At 39.5% G+C, this 15954-nt stretch overlaps 1 protein-coding gene across 1 annotated transcript; it reads left to right on the forward strand.

The window, feature by feature from the left end:
• The first annotated feature begins 11987 nt into the window (after window positions 1-11987).
• Window positions 11988-15857, forward strand: LOC146515890 (protein FAM180A-like). The gene is made up of 3 exons (XM_085165104.1): window positions 11988-12800; window positions 15179-15276; window positions 15371-15857. Exons 1-3 carry the CDS (start codon window positions 12722-12724, stop codon window positions 15698-15700), a joined length of 507 nt encoding a protein of 168 aa, XP_085021230.1. The 5' UTR covers window positions 11988-12721; the 3' UTR covers window positions 15701-15857.
• The last annotated feature ends 97 nt before the right edge of the window (window positions 15858-15954 follow it).

Below are 15954 nucleotides of genomic sequence, written 5' to 3' on the forward strand. Positions count from 1 at the left end.
GAAATATCGCTTTGCAGTTCGTCTTTTAGCAGACAGTAACACTTTAGTCACGTATATGCAGAGATGGGCAGTAACGCGTTACTTGTAACTTGAAAAAAGTAATCAGATTACAGTAACGCGTTACTGTAATCTGATTACTTTTTTCAAGTAACGAGTAAAGTAAGGGATTACTATTGCAAAAACGGTAATTAGATTACCGTTACTTTCCCGTAGGAACGCTGCGTTACTGCGTTACTAAAACCGTGATTTTTTTGCGAGAATGTCTCATGACAGTGACGTAAGCGAGTGCGACGTTCGTGACAACAGCTGTGTGCAGATCAACAATGGATCATATATCGAGTGCAGAGAGAGTATGAGCGTGCAGCGTTTAAAGCGTGGAAGTACTGACCTTACTTTGAGTTTGATGTCCTTCAACGCACATATTAAACAAATATGTAAGACTGCGTTCTTCCATTTGCGCAACATCTCTAAAATTAGAAATATCCTGTCTCAGAGTGACGCTGAAAAACTAGTTCATGCATTTATTACTTCCAGGCTGGACGACTGCAATTCATTATTATCAGGATGTCCAAAAAACTCACTGAAAAGCCTTCAGTTAATCCAAAATGCTGCAGCAAGAGTACTGACAGGGACTAGAAGGAGAGAGCATATTTCTCCTGTTTTGGCTTCCCTTCATTGGCTTCCTGTTAAATCCAGAATTGAATTCAAAATCCTGCTCCTCACATACAAGGTCTTAAATAATCAGGCCCCATCTTATCTTAATGACCTTGTAGTACCATATCACCCTATTAGAGCACTTCGCTCCCGCTCTGCAGGCCTACTTGTTGTTCCTAGAGTATTTAAAAGTAGAATGGGAGGCAGAGCCTTCAGTTTTCAGGCCCCTCTTCTGTGGAACCAGCTTCCAGTTTGGATTCAGGAGACAGACACTATCTCTACTTTTAAGATTAGGCTTAAAACCTTCCTTTTTGCTAAAGCATATAGTTAGGGCTGGACCAGGTGACCCTGAATCCTCCCTTAGTTATGCTGCAATAGATGTAGGCTGCCGGGGGATTCCCATGATGCATTGAGTTTTTCCTTTCCAGTCACCTTTCTCACTCACTATGTATTAACAGACCTCTCTGTATTGAATCATATCTGTTATTAATCTCTGTCTCTCTTCCACAGCATGTCTTTATCCTGTCTTCCTTCTCTCACCCCAACCGGTCGCAGCAGATGGCCGCCCCTCCCTGAGCCTGGTTCTGCCGGAGGTTTCTTCCTGTTAAAAGGGAGTTTTTCCTTCCCACTGTCGCCAAAGTGCTGCTCATAGGGGGTCATATGATTGTTGGGCTTTTCTCTGTATCTATGAAGCGCCTTGAGGCGACATTTGTTGTGATTTGGCGCTATATAAATAAAATTGAATTGAATTGAATTGAATTCCATAAAAAGTGACAAAAACATTAGTGTCCGTTGTGCGTGGGAAGAAAACTTCTTTTTACAGCGAAAAAAACCCCTAAACTTCCGAACAAGCACCGAGTAGCTACGACGTAATGGGAAACTCACAGAGAAACTCGCGGATTCTTCCACTGACCGCGGCACACCTGCACCAGGGTAACCCTCCGCCTACCCCACTCCTGCTTTACAGGTGAAAATAGAGCAACAGGACCGCTAGTCTTTGACTTTATTTATTTTCTGCTGTGTTTTACTTGCATCTATTTGAAAGACTGAGTGTAAACACACAAAATATTTTATTTTATGTGCTGGAATGTGCAGAAAATAAGTTTAAATATTAAACTAATTTCTTCCAGTCAGAGAATGTTGCAGATAATTACATTTTTGCTTGATGCATAAAGTTAAAAGATTAAAACTAATAAAACAAGTTTTAAAAAGAGACTTTTCCATTTGATTACATTTTGTATGATGGATTATGCAGAAAAAGTAGAATTGGGCTGAAAGATCTATCACTTTATCACCTATTCAGGTTGTAAATCGTGTTTTTAAAAAGTAACTAAGTAATTAAGTAATTAATTACTTTTGAAAATAAGTAATCAGTAAAGTAACGGGATTACTTTTTTAGGGAAGTAATCAGTAATTAGTTACTGATTACTTTTTTCAAGTAACTTGACCACCACTGCGTATATGTTGCACATGTTGTCGGTGACCTGCGGCCCACGTGTATCAAAATACTTTTAGTATTTCCTACAACTAAACAGCTTTAATTTGGATCTAACAATTGCACTTTAATTAAATCCCTTATTAGAGCAAATATTGTGCTTTTTAAATGTAAAGTTGTGGTGGATATCTTTTTCATTGACTTGGCATTGATGTGTTTCTCGTCAGCACTCCAGTAACAGTAAAAATCCACTCTTTACAGTCAGTGTATTGCTCACATCCTTGTTTTCACCCTTGACAAACCATTAGTCACACTGCTGTCCATCCAGTAGGAGACCCACTGTCCGTGGCGTCCGTCTGTTATTGTTTACAGCACGCCGTTTCTGCCTCGCTAAATCAGACAAAGTAAAGGTTCAATGTGCAACCGGGGGCTCCCCGAGGATATGAAATTTAACAGGTTACTTGAGATGGTAATTTTTGGCAAGTAAACCGAAGAACTAAATACATACTCAGAGTGAACAAACCCTCCTTTCACTGCGTGACACAGTTAGAGGTCAGACCACAGAAAGAGTGAGCCGGCATTCCCGTAGACAGAAAAGTTATTTTGACCGAGTTTCATGAGAATGAGAAATTATCCCTAAAATCTGATTCCAGTAAAGCAATGCCACAAGACCAGCACGGTCATCCCAGTAGAGCATTTTCATCATTGTTGTCATTCACCTTGAAAAACCTGAATGAATTTAAAGATAAAACACTGAATATACAGTTAGAACAGGTTTGTGCAGTGACTGTACGCCTGTATGCTCCCTCTCTCTTTCAGCTAAATACTGTAAAACTAAGTAGGTCGAGCATTTGTGTATTAGCGGCATCAACACAAGCGCTCTAACATCGTCTATGATGACTCCTGTATTCCTTTGGGCTGTGAAAGCATCTTAATCTGCAGCTTTTCAGCATAAAAGTCAGAAGTTATTTTTAAAAAATATATTATCTGTGCCTTTCGCTGAAACCACCCTGGATGCTCGCGCACACAGCAGGAACCCGAGTGCAGCGGTAACCTCATCGCTCTCGTCGCGTTAGAGATGGATCCCTACATTTAGCACTGCCTGGGTCTATGATTTCATTACAGATGCTTAATTCAATACTAACAACTGAAATGACTTCAGGTCAATTACTCAATGACAGCGCTGCGGGCAACACCATCAATCACTTACAACTAACCTTCATTTCAGGTCCTGTTCACTGTCACAATACACTGCGAGTTCTCCTCGCAGCTTTTGATCTTAAGTTGATATAAACCACTCACTCCAGCGTAAAGCGTCGTTGCCAAGGGCACAGCTTTGAAAACTATAATTTCACATTTATTCCCAGTTCTTCTAGCGTTGGATCGTTTGTGTTTTTTGTGTTTCAGCAGGTCTGTGTAAAGTCAGGCTTTAATAAGCCAAGGTCAGCCTGTATCTGACACACAGGAAGATGTTCAGATGGACACACACAGTGAAAGAAGACATAACCTAACATGACTCGGAGATTACAACCATGCTAGGGATGCTTTAATGCCTGTCACAAATTTCAATTTCATCTGGGAACCACGAAGGGCTTTTTAAAATCTTTCTGAAAAGCCAAAATTATTAATAATAATGGATCGCATTTATATAGCGCTTTTCAGGGCCCTCAAAGCACTTTACAATTCCACTATTCATTCACACACTGGTGGAGGCAGCTACAGTTGTAGCCACAGCTGCCCTGGGGCAGACTGACAGAAGCGAGGCTGCCATATCGCGCCATCGGCCCTTCTGGCCATCACCAGTAGGCGGTAGGTGAAGTGTCTTGCCCAAGGACACAACGACCGAGACTGTCCGAGCCGGGGCTCGAACCGGCAACCTTCCAATTACAAGACAAACTCCCAACTCTTGAGCCACGATCGCCCCAAATTAACATGCTAATGGCAGTAGTGGAAATGTTGGCTTAAACCTCTGGTGAGATGGGATCTGAATTCTTAAACATCTTTGCAACATAATATTTGTGCAAAGCAGTGGCTCTATGTTGCATCCCAGCAGCCATGGCTCTGGCATGGCTAAAAAGGATGAAAAAGGCCGGAAAGCAAAATCCTGACGGGAAACATCTTAACCTGGTTCGGGAACAGCACCCTGCAGGACAGACGAGCTCTACAGAGGGTTGTGCGATCAGCTGAGCGCACAATCCGCTCCGAGCTCCCTGACCTGCACTCAATCTACAGCAGGCGGTGCTGGACCAAGGCCAGGAAGGCCGTGAAGGACGTCAGCCATCCCAACAACGGACTGTTCTCTCTGCTGAGGTCAGGAAAGCGATTCCGCTCCCTGAAGACTGAGGAGGAGCTTCTTCCCGCAGGCGATACGGTCTCTCAATCACACCACCACACAGCACTGACCCACACATATAGTTCTTACACACACACTGAACATTCTGGACATTGTTTTCACTTCATCACTTAAACCACTTTAAGCATATTTGCACTGCACAAGACACTAAATAATGTGGATTGCACAACACTGGACATTATATTCCTCATTTCCAGTTAATACTTGTACAGCTGCTGTTATTGTGTATATATATATTTATATTTCTTCATATATTCTTATATATTTTCTATACTGTGTAGGGATGCAACGATACCAATTTTTTCAAACCGATACAATACCGATACTTGGATGTGAGTACTTGCCAATACAGAGTACAAAAAACAATACTTCTACCACACACACACAAATGCAATGAATTGGAAGACAGGTTTTATTATATTCTCTGCCGATAAAAAATAAAATCTTAATAAAAATGACCACAAAAAAATTTCAAGTGAAAAATAAGCACTTCTGTTAAATTATTGCAGAGTCTCCACATTGTAATTTTACAAAATATCACTGAACTATTGGCACTGTCTCGAGCTTTCAGAATAATAAATAAACACTTCTGTTTGGAATAAAATAAATACAAATTAGGTTTGCAAATAAAATAAACTTTTAAATTATTGCAAAGTGTCCATATTGTAAACAAACAAACAAAATAATTATTATAAAATAAATAATAAATAAAATAATAATTGGCCCCCTAGTGGCCAATCTAAAAAACTACAACAGAAATGACAAGCCACCCTCTGATTAATGAAATAAGTTGGTATCGGTTCATGGTATCGGTTAACTTTTACGAGTATGAGTACACACATTTTACAGTATCGGTGCATCCCTAATACTGTGTATTGTGTATTTTGTTGTACAGTTATTTTATTTTCAACTTTAATTTAAATATTTTATCTTATCTTTCCCAGTTAAATTTACCCTTCATTCTAATTTGTGTTGTACAGTTATTTCATTTTTAACTTAAATTTTTATATTTTATTTTATTTTATTCCTTCCTAGTTAAATTTACCCTTTTTAATTGTCATATTTATTTCCTATCTTATTCAATTCAATTCAATTCAATTCAATTTTATTTATATAGCGCCAAATCACAACAAATGTCGCCTCAAGGCGCTTCATAGATACAGAGAAAAGCCCAACAATCATATGACCCTATGAGCAGCACTTTGGCGACAGTGGGAAGGAAAAACTCCCTTTTAACAGGAAGAAACCTCCGACAGAACCAGGCTCAGGGAGGGGCGGAGCCATCTGCTGTGATTGGTTGGGGTGAGAGAAGGAAGACAGGATAAAGACATGCTGTGGAAGAGAGACAGAGGTTAATAACAGATATGATTCAATACAGAGAGGTCTGTTAACACATAGTGAGTGAGAAAGGTGACTGGAAAGGAAAAACTCAATGCATCAACAATATTCATAGCCTTTTCTTTTTTTCTTTAGGTCACGAGCAGTTGTCTAAGCATTTCACTGCATATCGTACTGTGTATGACTGTATGTGACAAATAAAATTTGAATTTGAATTCAGGTTAATTGGAAAAAAGTGCAGAAGACGGACTGAAGAAAACAATTAAAGCTGAAGGGGCTAACACAGTCCCCATCAGCCTGTGAAAGACCTTATACAGCAAGACAGTAGCCTTAATGGTAGAATCGAGGTCCATTAGAAGATTGACCACAATGTCAAAGAAACTGGTAAACATATAGTCTGATGAGCTCCTACTGACGTTTAAGTGAGCTTGAGGGAGGGAATCGAGAAAATGTGTGTGCATTTACTGTGAGAAGTTTTTCCTTCAGTTTTCTTGTTCAATATCTTCTTTTATGGGCAGTAAAAGATTAAAAGAACGATTAAAGAAATCCTTTCCATTATGTGCAGTGGGGTGAAACGCAGACTTAGTTCCCAGCTCCCAGCAGGACCTGCAGTCATAAGTGAGGTAATGGCCTTGAACTGCAGGCGTCTGTGCAACCTGAAAATGAGCCCTACGGTCACTTGCTCAGATTACTGAGCCATTACTACAGCTTAACTACAAGAAAGCAGTGGAACTGAACTTACTTCAAAGGGATGCAGTTGTTAACTGTCATCCCTAAACAGTGTGAAAATATAAAAAGATATTTTTGCATATATGTCAGTGCTCTACGTCACTGCACTTTCCCTCTGATCCAAAAGGGCAAAAAAAGCTGATATTCAATGTCAAGGTCGAGACAAATGAGGGGGGAGCTGCATAAAGAGGGAAGAGGAGGATAAGAGGATGGCGAGGAAGAGGGAAAAAACGAAAGACCTGGGATTTACATAAGTGAAGACTGTGGATAAGGATTTACAGACACACAGGGGATATTCTAATACAAGTACACACCCACAAACTCTAACAAAGACTCAAAGAACTGAATGGGGGTGCGAGGCCTCGCCACTGCAGACGGCTCATCTGTCGTCCTTGAGATAAGAGAGGGATTCAGGCACGATGGGTTCAGACTGTTTCTGTCTGCAGGCTGAGCATGCGAGACGAGTTGTTGCATAAAAGCTTCGGATGAAACAACAGGCGTTACGCAGAATTACATATTCAGAGATTTTCTTGCAGTTTAGATCTGACAATATTAGATGGATGTCATGCAGTCAATGTAAAATGTATTAAAATATCTATGAAAACTAGCACATCTTTATTCCATGACTGAGACCACAACACGTCAGTGCGTTCAGGAAGCTTTAATGTGCCACATAAACCGGCTGCAAGTTCAAAAATTGGAGATTTAAAAAGATCAGAACATTTCTAATTTATTAGCAGCTGGTTGAAATTTTTATTAGATTATCGAAACGCCAAAATATTACCTGATGGTTTTATAGCGGCTTGATGATTTTATGGTTTTACTGCGCTTGTGCAAGAGTGCGTCCATGTGGCGGCAACACGTCAGGAAAGCGTTACTATAGCGTAACTATAAAAACATTTTTCTAAAAGTAAAATTATATGCAAATAGTACATGATTTATTACATGTTCATATGCATACAATGAGCTTTGTTCCATGGGACACCTTCAGCTTGTAGGAACCACGGGGACCACGACCAAAAATCACGTTGGATCTGAAGTTTAGCTCTTTAATCGAGGCTGTGTTGATGCGCATGTTTCAAGGAAAGAAAAAGGCGCTTGCCTTCAGAGTCCATGAACAGGTAAAATACACAATACTGTATAAAGAGAGGGAGAGCTGGTGTGGAGAATCCATCATGTGAGAGTGATGACGGTGAAATTGTCATTGCTCAGAAACGAAGAAAAATAACGGACAAAATAAGCAGTTATTATCAGAAACCCAAAACAATGACACAGCTTTATTAAAGAAGACAACACACACATTTCTACTATCTGTACTTTATTTTATATTCAAGAGACGTCTCCTGTTTGTCCCCATTGCATTGAAGCTTTGAGAATGAATACCAGGAGAGCACATTCACCACATGTATTCTCTTTATTCTGAGACAATCCAGCTGTTGTTCATGATGGGAGTGGATATTCGTTGCAACCCAAACCCAAATACAACAACATAGGTCATTTGTCAAAGTATGGTAATTGTGTTCCCACTGGAATCCAAAGTCCGCTCTGTTCCCACAATGCTATTTTTGTAGTTTGGATGCAGACTGTCCCAAAAAGTCACATTTCAACTGCATTTTAGGGGATTTTGAACTTCTCCATACAGCTAATTACAGTCGTGCCTATGGTCTGTGTCTATAACAAACAGATGGAAGTTGAATTAAATGGCTGGTGATGTATTACCGTTGCAGCAAAAGGCCAGGAGAGTGTCCCAAAAGGCAGAAATGATGAGGAGTCAGTATCCCTTTAAAAACAGGAGGGTGGCTAAACGGATCATAAAATGGGTTTGGCTTGAGGACAGCAGCATACAATACAGCACAGTGATGACAGATGGTCTGTGAAAAAGCTGGGATGTCTGCTGCCAGGCTGTGAAGTGGCAACTGCCCGTGATATGCTGAATATAGTAACCGAAAAGAGAAAATGCTGATGGGTCCATGTGAAAATGTGAAATTACCAACACTGTGTTTTACAAATGTACATTTTTAAGACTTGAGAGGAAATTTACCAAATACCTTGTTGCAAGTGTAACAGAGTTAGAAAATAGCTTAATGAATTTCCTCAAAATTGATGTGCTTTGTGAATAGTTGGAGCCACCTGGTGGACAAACACAGCAACTGCAACTGTTAAGGTTCCAAATTGCTGCACAGCGCATGCCTCAGCAAAGGAAAAAAACTCCCAAGCTGGTGAACTGAAGGTTGCAGTTGCTTTACACACTGTTAATGAAGACTGTGTGCTGTTTTCTTTGTACCAGTTGCCAGAATAAAGAGAGAGCCCAGAGTAAGGGCAAGTCCAGCGTTGCAGTGCCGTCCTTTCTACATGGGCATATCACACCACTTGCACAATAGACTCACAGAACAGCAACAGCTACACAAGCGACAACAAATAAAATGAAAGTTGCTAAAATTATTTGCAAATGCAAATGTTTTCACATAACTGAAAATAAAAACAGAGGAAACACAGGTCAACGTTTTATCTGGATGTCGTTCTGTGGCAGGACGCTAGCTGGAAATTGATGTTGGTGTATGGTGCCATCTAGTGGACAAACATGGCTGGTACAGCTATGATTACAGTGTAATCTTTAGTGACATTTAGACGAATATAAGTAAATATTTTGTGTCATACGAGCTGACAGATGGAAACACATATTTATTTATTCTTGTATGGCTGAATTTTGTGCAGGAAACTTTCCAGTTCATGGTTCATTCAGCATGCTGTTAGTGCTGTAAGTATACAAGATCCCAAAGGTAGTCTTCTCAGTTCAAATCTGATTACTGCCATCGAATTGTGAAGTAGTACTGGAATGGACTGGAACTGCACCACCTGCAGCCTCAGTCAAAGTAATACAGTCACGCATTAAACACTCCTGTATCAAATATTATGCTGACTCTTTGATCACTTCGGGCTCAGATTGTGAATTCGAAGAGTCGCTACAGCTGTAATGACCAGTTTTCTGACCTTCCATTGGCCATTTTCATGGCTTCTCTTGTCAATGAGGCGTTCCTTATAGAGAGCTGCTGATCTATTAGTTCTTAAATATAATATATTATGTTGAGACTTCTATCATCTGACCATCTTGTGATATGCCGCTGCGCTCTGTGTACCGCTTGGTGGTGTTAGAGATCAGCTGTTTTCTATGATCATTTTCAAATCATTATAAATACAATTCAAAAATATCTACTGACACAAACTAATAGTACACAGAGACCTCATTGCCTTGTTATCCCTGGAAAAAGACTCACGTAGCTATTTTTACTTTGTTAATAGCAGGAATCCCTCTGGACTAAGAAAAATACTCCAATGCAAGCCAAAGTCCTGCATGTTTTCTTCCATTTATCCAGTTTAGGAATCCAGGGCCCTGGAGCCTATCACAGCTGCCACAGGGCAGGCGGCAAAGTTCACCATGGACAGAGAGAAGGACAACCGTTCACATGCACGAGCAATTTATAATCACCTGTTAACCTAAAAAGCTGTGGGAGCCAAATCCCTGTTTTAAATCCCCGAGTCACCAGTAACAGGTACAGCGCCGCATAACTGTGATATTAAAATTTCAAGAATTACATCTTGCAGCAATGCTTTTTTACTGTTTTCCAGATAAGTATTTATCTGTGTTGTTCAAAATGGTAACATGAAAGGTCAGGATTACTTCACGTGTGATGCTGCTGGGAGAGATGTGAAGTCACTTGGTGCACAGTTCATAATATGCTGCAGTCGCAGCCACTGGACGGTCTCTCTCCCTGTCGTGTGATGGATGTCGTCAGTCCTGTTTCTTTTCTTTGCCATTGCAAAGAATTATCTGTTTTATTCCTAATAATCTAAAAGGCCAAATTTGACTTAACACTAAACATCTACCTCTGAGTCACTCACTGAGTACAGCAAGAAAAAAAATTATTTGGGGTGCTGTACAGCTCAGAATAACATTTTTTATTTAATGTGAAAGAATCATATGTTTGTTCAAGTTCAAGAGCTGTTCTTGGAGGTCTTACAGAGGTCGTCTGCATTCCTCTGCAGCAACACGACCGCCACATCTCTGCCACTGAAACACACTCGACTGCACTAACATGACGCATACCAGAACTTTGTGCCGTGCCCAGGCGTTGGCATCAATTTGATGAACATGGAACAAATTAGGACTAAAATAGCGCTACAACAAATAAGTGATATTTTACACGGTTGTATTTTTGGTTAGTGTTCCTCAGGCTTGTGTAGAAGGTGAACGGTGCCAGGCAGTGAACAAAGTGCCTCTTTGTGGTTTCTGCAGATGTTTTCAGTGCTGACTTCAGGGTGAACACATTATACTAGGGATGCAACGATACCAATTTTTTCAAACCGATACGATACCGATTCTTGGATCTGAGTACTTGCTGATACAGAGTACAAAAAACAATACTTCTACCACACACACACACACAAATGCAATGAATTGGAAGACAGGTTTTATTATATTCCCTGCCGATAAAAAATAAAATCTTATTAAAAATGACCACAAAAAAATTTCAAGTGAAAAATAAGCACTTCTGTTAAATTATTGCAGAGTCTCCACATTGTAATTTAACAAAATATCACTGAACTATTGGCACTGTCTCGAGCTTTCAGAATAATAAATAAACACTTCTGTTTGGAATAAAATAAATACAAATTAGGTTTGCGAATAAATTAAACTTTTAAATTATTGCAGAGTGTCCATATTGTAAACAAACAAACAAAATAATTATTATAAAATAAATAATAAATAAAATAATAATTGGCCCCCTAGTGGCCAATCTAAAAAACTACAACAGAAATGACAAGCCACCCTCTGATTAATGAAATAAGTTGGTATCGGTTAACTTTTACGAGTATGAGTACATGCACATTTTACAGTATCGGCCCGATACCCGATACCAGTATCGGTATCGGTGCATCCCTAATACTGTGTATTGTGTATTTTGTTGTACAGTTATTTTATTTTCAACTTTAATTTAAATATTTTATCTTATTCTTTCCCAGTTAAATTTACACTTCATTCTAATTTGTGTTGTACAGTTATTTCATTTTTAACTTTAATTTTTATATTTTATTTTATTCCTTCCTAGTTAAATTTACCCTTTTTAATTTTCATATTTATTTCCTATCTTATTCATAGCCTTTTCTTTTTTTCTTTAGGTCACGAGCAGTTGTCTAAGCATTTCACTGCATATCGTACTGTGTATGACTGTATGTGACAAATAAAATTTGAATTTGAATTTGAATTCAGGTTAAGTGGCCCCCTAGTGGCCAATCTAAAAAACTACAACAAAAATGACAAGCCACCCTCTGATTAATGAAATAAGTTGGTATCGGTTAACTTTTACGAGTATGAGTACACACACATTTTACAGTATCAGCCCTGATACCCGATGCCAGTATCGGTATCGGTGCATCCCTACATTATACAGTTAGAAATAATCACGTAGCCGAGTTTCGTGTTCACGGAGTGTGAACTTTTCGCATTTCTCATACTGAAGAACGGAGACCAAGCTGGTTGTTCAGTGCTCATCCTGGCACCGTCACATATGCTCCAGCTGAGGTGCACCAACTGTTGGTGGTAAATACATAGCTCATGACTTTATAAAATACATGTATGTAAGCAGATTCTTTCTAGAGACAGTTGGATGAACAAATAACTCTTCATTTAACAGCAAGTGGCAACAACTTTGTTACATGTTACAAGTTGTTTCTAAGGCTGAAGAGCCTGTGAACACTGTGCATACTGGAAATCAGCATATGGTTTTCTGGTTGCAGCTAAATCATGACATGAATTGCAAAGGTTACACTAAATACAGATGAGAATTTTAGATTTGATACGAAGCTTTTCTGTGACATTTCAGTGAGAACATCTTTGAACAAAGAAAATCGCTGCTGCATCCATGAAGAGGACACGAGACAAACACATTAAAGTTGTCCACATGTACAAGAAATAGGGGAGACCAGAAAAATGGTGCAAAAATAAGAGGGTGCCTTTGAAGCTAATGATAACCAGATGGAAGCATTGTAATCCTGCTTGTGAGAGCAAAAGAGAGAGAGGAGGTGGAGAGAAAACCCAGTTCTGAAGGCAGACCGAATCCAAAACACGAGTGATGAATAAAGTGTGCCGTCTGATGCTGTATGTGGCTCCAAATGCTCAGTAAATGTAGAGACCTCTGTGCAGTTTTGCAACCATGCTGCCCTGGAAGATGCTTCTAGTTGCTCTTTTCTGCTGCTGCATCGAGGCAGGTGCCACACAACATCGGGCTGATGGTAAGACTCAAAATGCATTTATGTAAGTTTGCTACAGAAAAGCAAACAGTTCAGTTGCTGCAAATACTTTTTGAGGATTGGGAATCTTTGCTGAGCACAGAGTGATCCTCGTTCCTCACCTGTTCTGTAATCCAGCACCTAATATGTGAGTTAAATAGTTTTAAATGTCTATTTTTAGTCAAAGCATGTTTTAATCTTGGCGGCTGCTCTGGGATCACAGATCGGCTGCACCTGTTTCTAATGAGGAAACAGTGGCTGGAGCTGTAAACTGATCTGAGAGAAGGAGGAAACACTGAATAATAAAAAGCTTACAGCAAAGATGATCAGATGATTCTTTCTGCCTGTGGAGTTTGAGTGTTTTTGTAAATCTTGATTTCATTGCAATTCAAAAAGAAACACGCCACTCTAGGAAAGCGATTAAAAAGCAGAGATGAGTGTGGGTCGCTGACATGACGGCGAGGATGAAAGCAAGTTGGGATGAGAAGCTGCAATCATCAGGATTCGATTTATTGGGCTCTTTTTTAAGATCAGCTGATAAACATGGGCACCATGTGCACTTTAGTATTATGATGTTACACCGCTTTGGGCATTTATCCCAGTGTTTCAAACAACTTCCTCCCGCTGCGATGTGAAGCTGCCAAAGAAATGAAGTTGGTGATCGAGATTTAAGACTGCAGTTAAAGTCCAGGATCTTTTTTGGAGTCTTACATAGATGAATAACTTACCATGGCGCAGCACCAGTAAAAACCATCCAACCTCACGTGCTTGGAAAAATGCTAAATTTAATATTGTCACAACAATTCGAATGAATTATAAATAGCAAATAGTAAAAAAAAGGCTGCAGATCGAATAAAATAAATGTGCCTTACTCAAAAGTATGTAAGCATAACTGTATGTACATGAAAACATTTCATGTAAAACTGCAGTAAGAGAGAAGGAAGAGAAAACAGTGTTTGCTGTGATATCTTCCATGACATAAAAGTGAAAACAGGTTTGGATATGCTGGAGTTTAATTACTATTTTATGCAACTAATTATGAATTATGTCCTGACATAATCGTAATTACCTAAACATGTAATTCAGAGTAATATGTCTCATGAAAATGTTTAATCGCTGTGAATTGGAGAAGTTACTAAAAAGGAAACGCTATCCTGTTCAATAATGCAAGCTCTCGCCGGCCTTATTGAACTGAGATTAATGGAGATCGTTAGCTTAACATAATGACCGACTTGCTCGGTTGATTTAAAGTCTATTAAAATATCATCTTGTTTCATCTGCTGAAATAAACACACGCTGCGAACGTGCTGGCACTGGGTAAGTGGCTCTGGCGCGTCAATAGCAATGAATTTCTTAATGTGCTTCTTTTTTTATTTTTTGAACTGAACCACTTTACCATTCTGACGATATTAATGCATGCTGGAGCAGTTTGCTGTCTGTCTTTTTGCACGATTCTCTCCAGTTTTCATGCTTTTGGGGAAAAAAATTCTGTCACCTGGACCTCGGAATTGCAGAAACTCCACTTTTAGGCATTAATAAAACCATTCCATGAAAACAGTAACTTTGTTTCTTTTAAACGTGTGAGTTCCATCATTGTCAGCTCACTGGGTCCACCGCTTTGACCCATGTAATCTAGATTGATAGAAATATTGTGTAGTCATTCATGCTCTGCACTGTTTTAATCCATGTTGTTTTCTGATTTTCATGAGATTTTGACATCACCCTACAACGCAGGCTCTCGAACTCTGGTGGTTTTACACACCGACATGTGGCACCAACACCTGGACAGAGTTTTGTCAGATACCTAACGTTTCCATTAGACTCGCTGAGTTTAATCCTAATTAGTGAGCCTTTTCTGAGGGAAAGCAGTTAAAAGTAAAGCAAAGGAACAATTCTGCTTTTGTAAAATTCATATTTAAGTTAAAAAGGAAAGCATCTGAATTGCATTTGACCCATCAACTTGTTTTTAACACCCTGGCTTAAATCATAAGCATAAGGAATGCTGAAACTGAGGCTGAATCCCGTATACAGCTCTGTACAATCATCTGGAACTTGTTGTACAATCCATGTGCCACTCCACCTTTGATTTCTATGTTTCCTTTGAAGTTTGAGGTCATGTCTCATTGTCTGCTGATAGGATTCATGAGAAAGGTTAGAGATCACAGACTTTAAAACACCTATTATAGATTCCCTGCTGCTGTGGGCTGGATGAACCTGGATTTCATTGTGCCATGCAGGGATTATTGCTTACTTGTCACAGGGATTTCCAGCTGAAAAGATTTAAACTGTCTTTTGGATGCATGGAAATAATCCAGATGTGAAACTGCTCATGCTTTCATAACACCCTCGATTCTCATTGGCTGTGTCTCTTGGTGCACCAGCCTTATTTCCAGCTGCAAGTAGTTTAAAAAGAGGAGCGACAGCTGCGGTGAAACCCACTTTCATCAGCTCCATCAGTGATGCTCACCTGCTGTTTGAGGTAAAAGAACAAACCTTTGAGTTTTTATGAGTAAAAAGCAAACACTGACAATGTAACTATTAACAGTTACTTCTTTTCTTGTCAATAAATACAGATACTGATGACTGGCATACATTTTGACTCCAGTGGAGCGTTTTCGGTCACAGATGCTGAACTAGCTTCCCTTCAAAAGACAAGAAACCTGGATTTAATCTGCGAAGAGATCGTTCCGAAAAAGCTAACAGACATATTGAGGCTCATATCCGGTCTTTCAAATCATACTGGCTACCTGCATCAGCACGATTTTGAGCGCACCATCTTGACTTTGGCGTACACTGCCCATCAGATGGTCAGCTCCGCTACTGAATACCAAAGAGACGTGTGGGCAGAGTCCTTTGTAAGCCTATACAAATCCATCAAGAAGGATCTGACACTGAGGAACTGAGTAAGCAGCGGTGCTGTGACACAATGACTCACTGTTTAATATGCACACAAATGAAAAGCGCTGAAGAAGCGTTGGAGCTTGCAGCCGGATGGCCGACAGATCCTGATGGAAACGTCCTGTCAGTAAACGTCAGCATGAATTTGTAAAGTGCACAGAAAGAAAATAAACACAATCATTGTAAAATATTAACTGTTACAGCAAATGTTCATCCAAACATGAGGTACTGTATATGAAACAAATTAACATCTTGAATG

This window comes from Neolamprologus multifasciatus, chromosome 7, assembly GCF_963576455.1.
Source record: "Neolamprologus multifasciatus chromosome 7, fNeoMul1.2, whole genome shotgun sequence".
Taxonomy (NCBI): Eukaryota; Metazoa; Chordata; class Actinopteri; order Cichliformes; family Cichlidae; genus Neolamprologus; species Neolamprologus multifasciatus.

Excerpts from the sequence above, each read along its gene's own strand:
- LOC146515890 (XM_085165104.1), top strand. The coding sequence starts at position 12,722 with ATGCTGCCCTGGAAGATGCTTCTAGTTGCTCTTTTCTGCTGCTGCATC. Across the intron at positions 12,801-15,178 it reads CACACAACATCGGGCTGATG|CCTTATTTCCAGCTGCAAGT; the intron begins GTAAGACTCAAA and ends TTGGTGCACCAG. Across the intron at positions 15,277-15,370 it reads ATGCTCACCTGCTGTTTGAG|ATACTGATGACTGGCATACA; the intron begins GTAAAAGAACAA and ends CAATAAATACAG.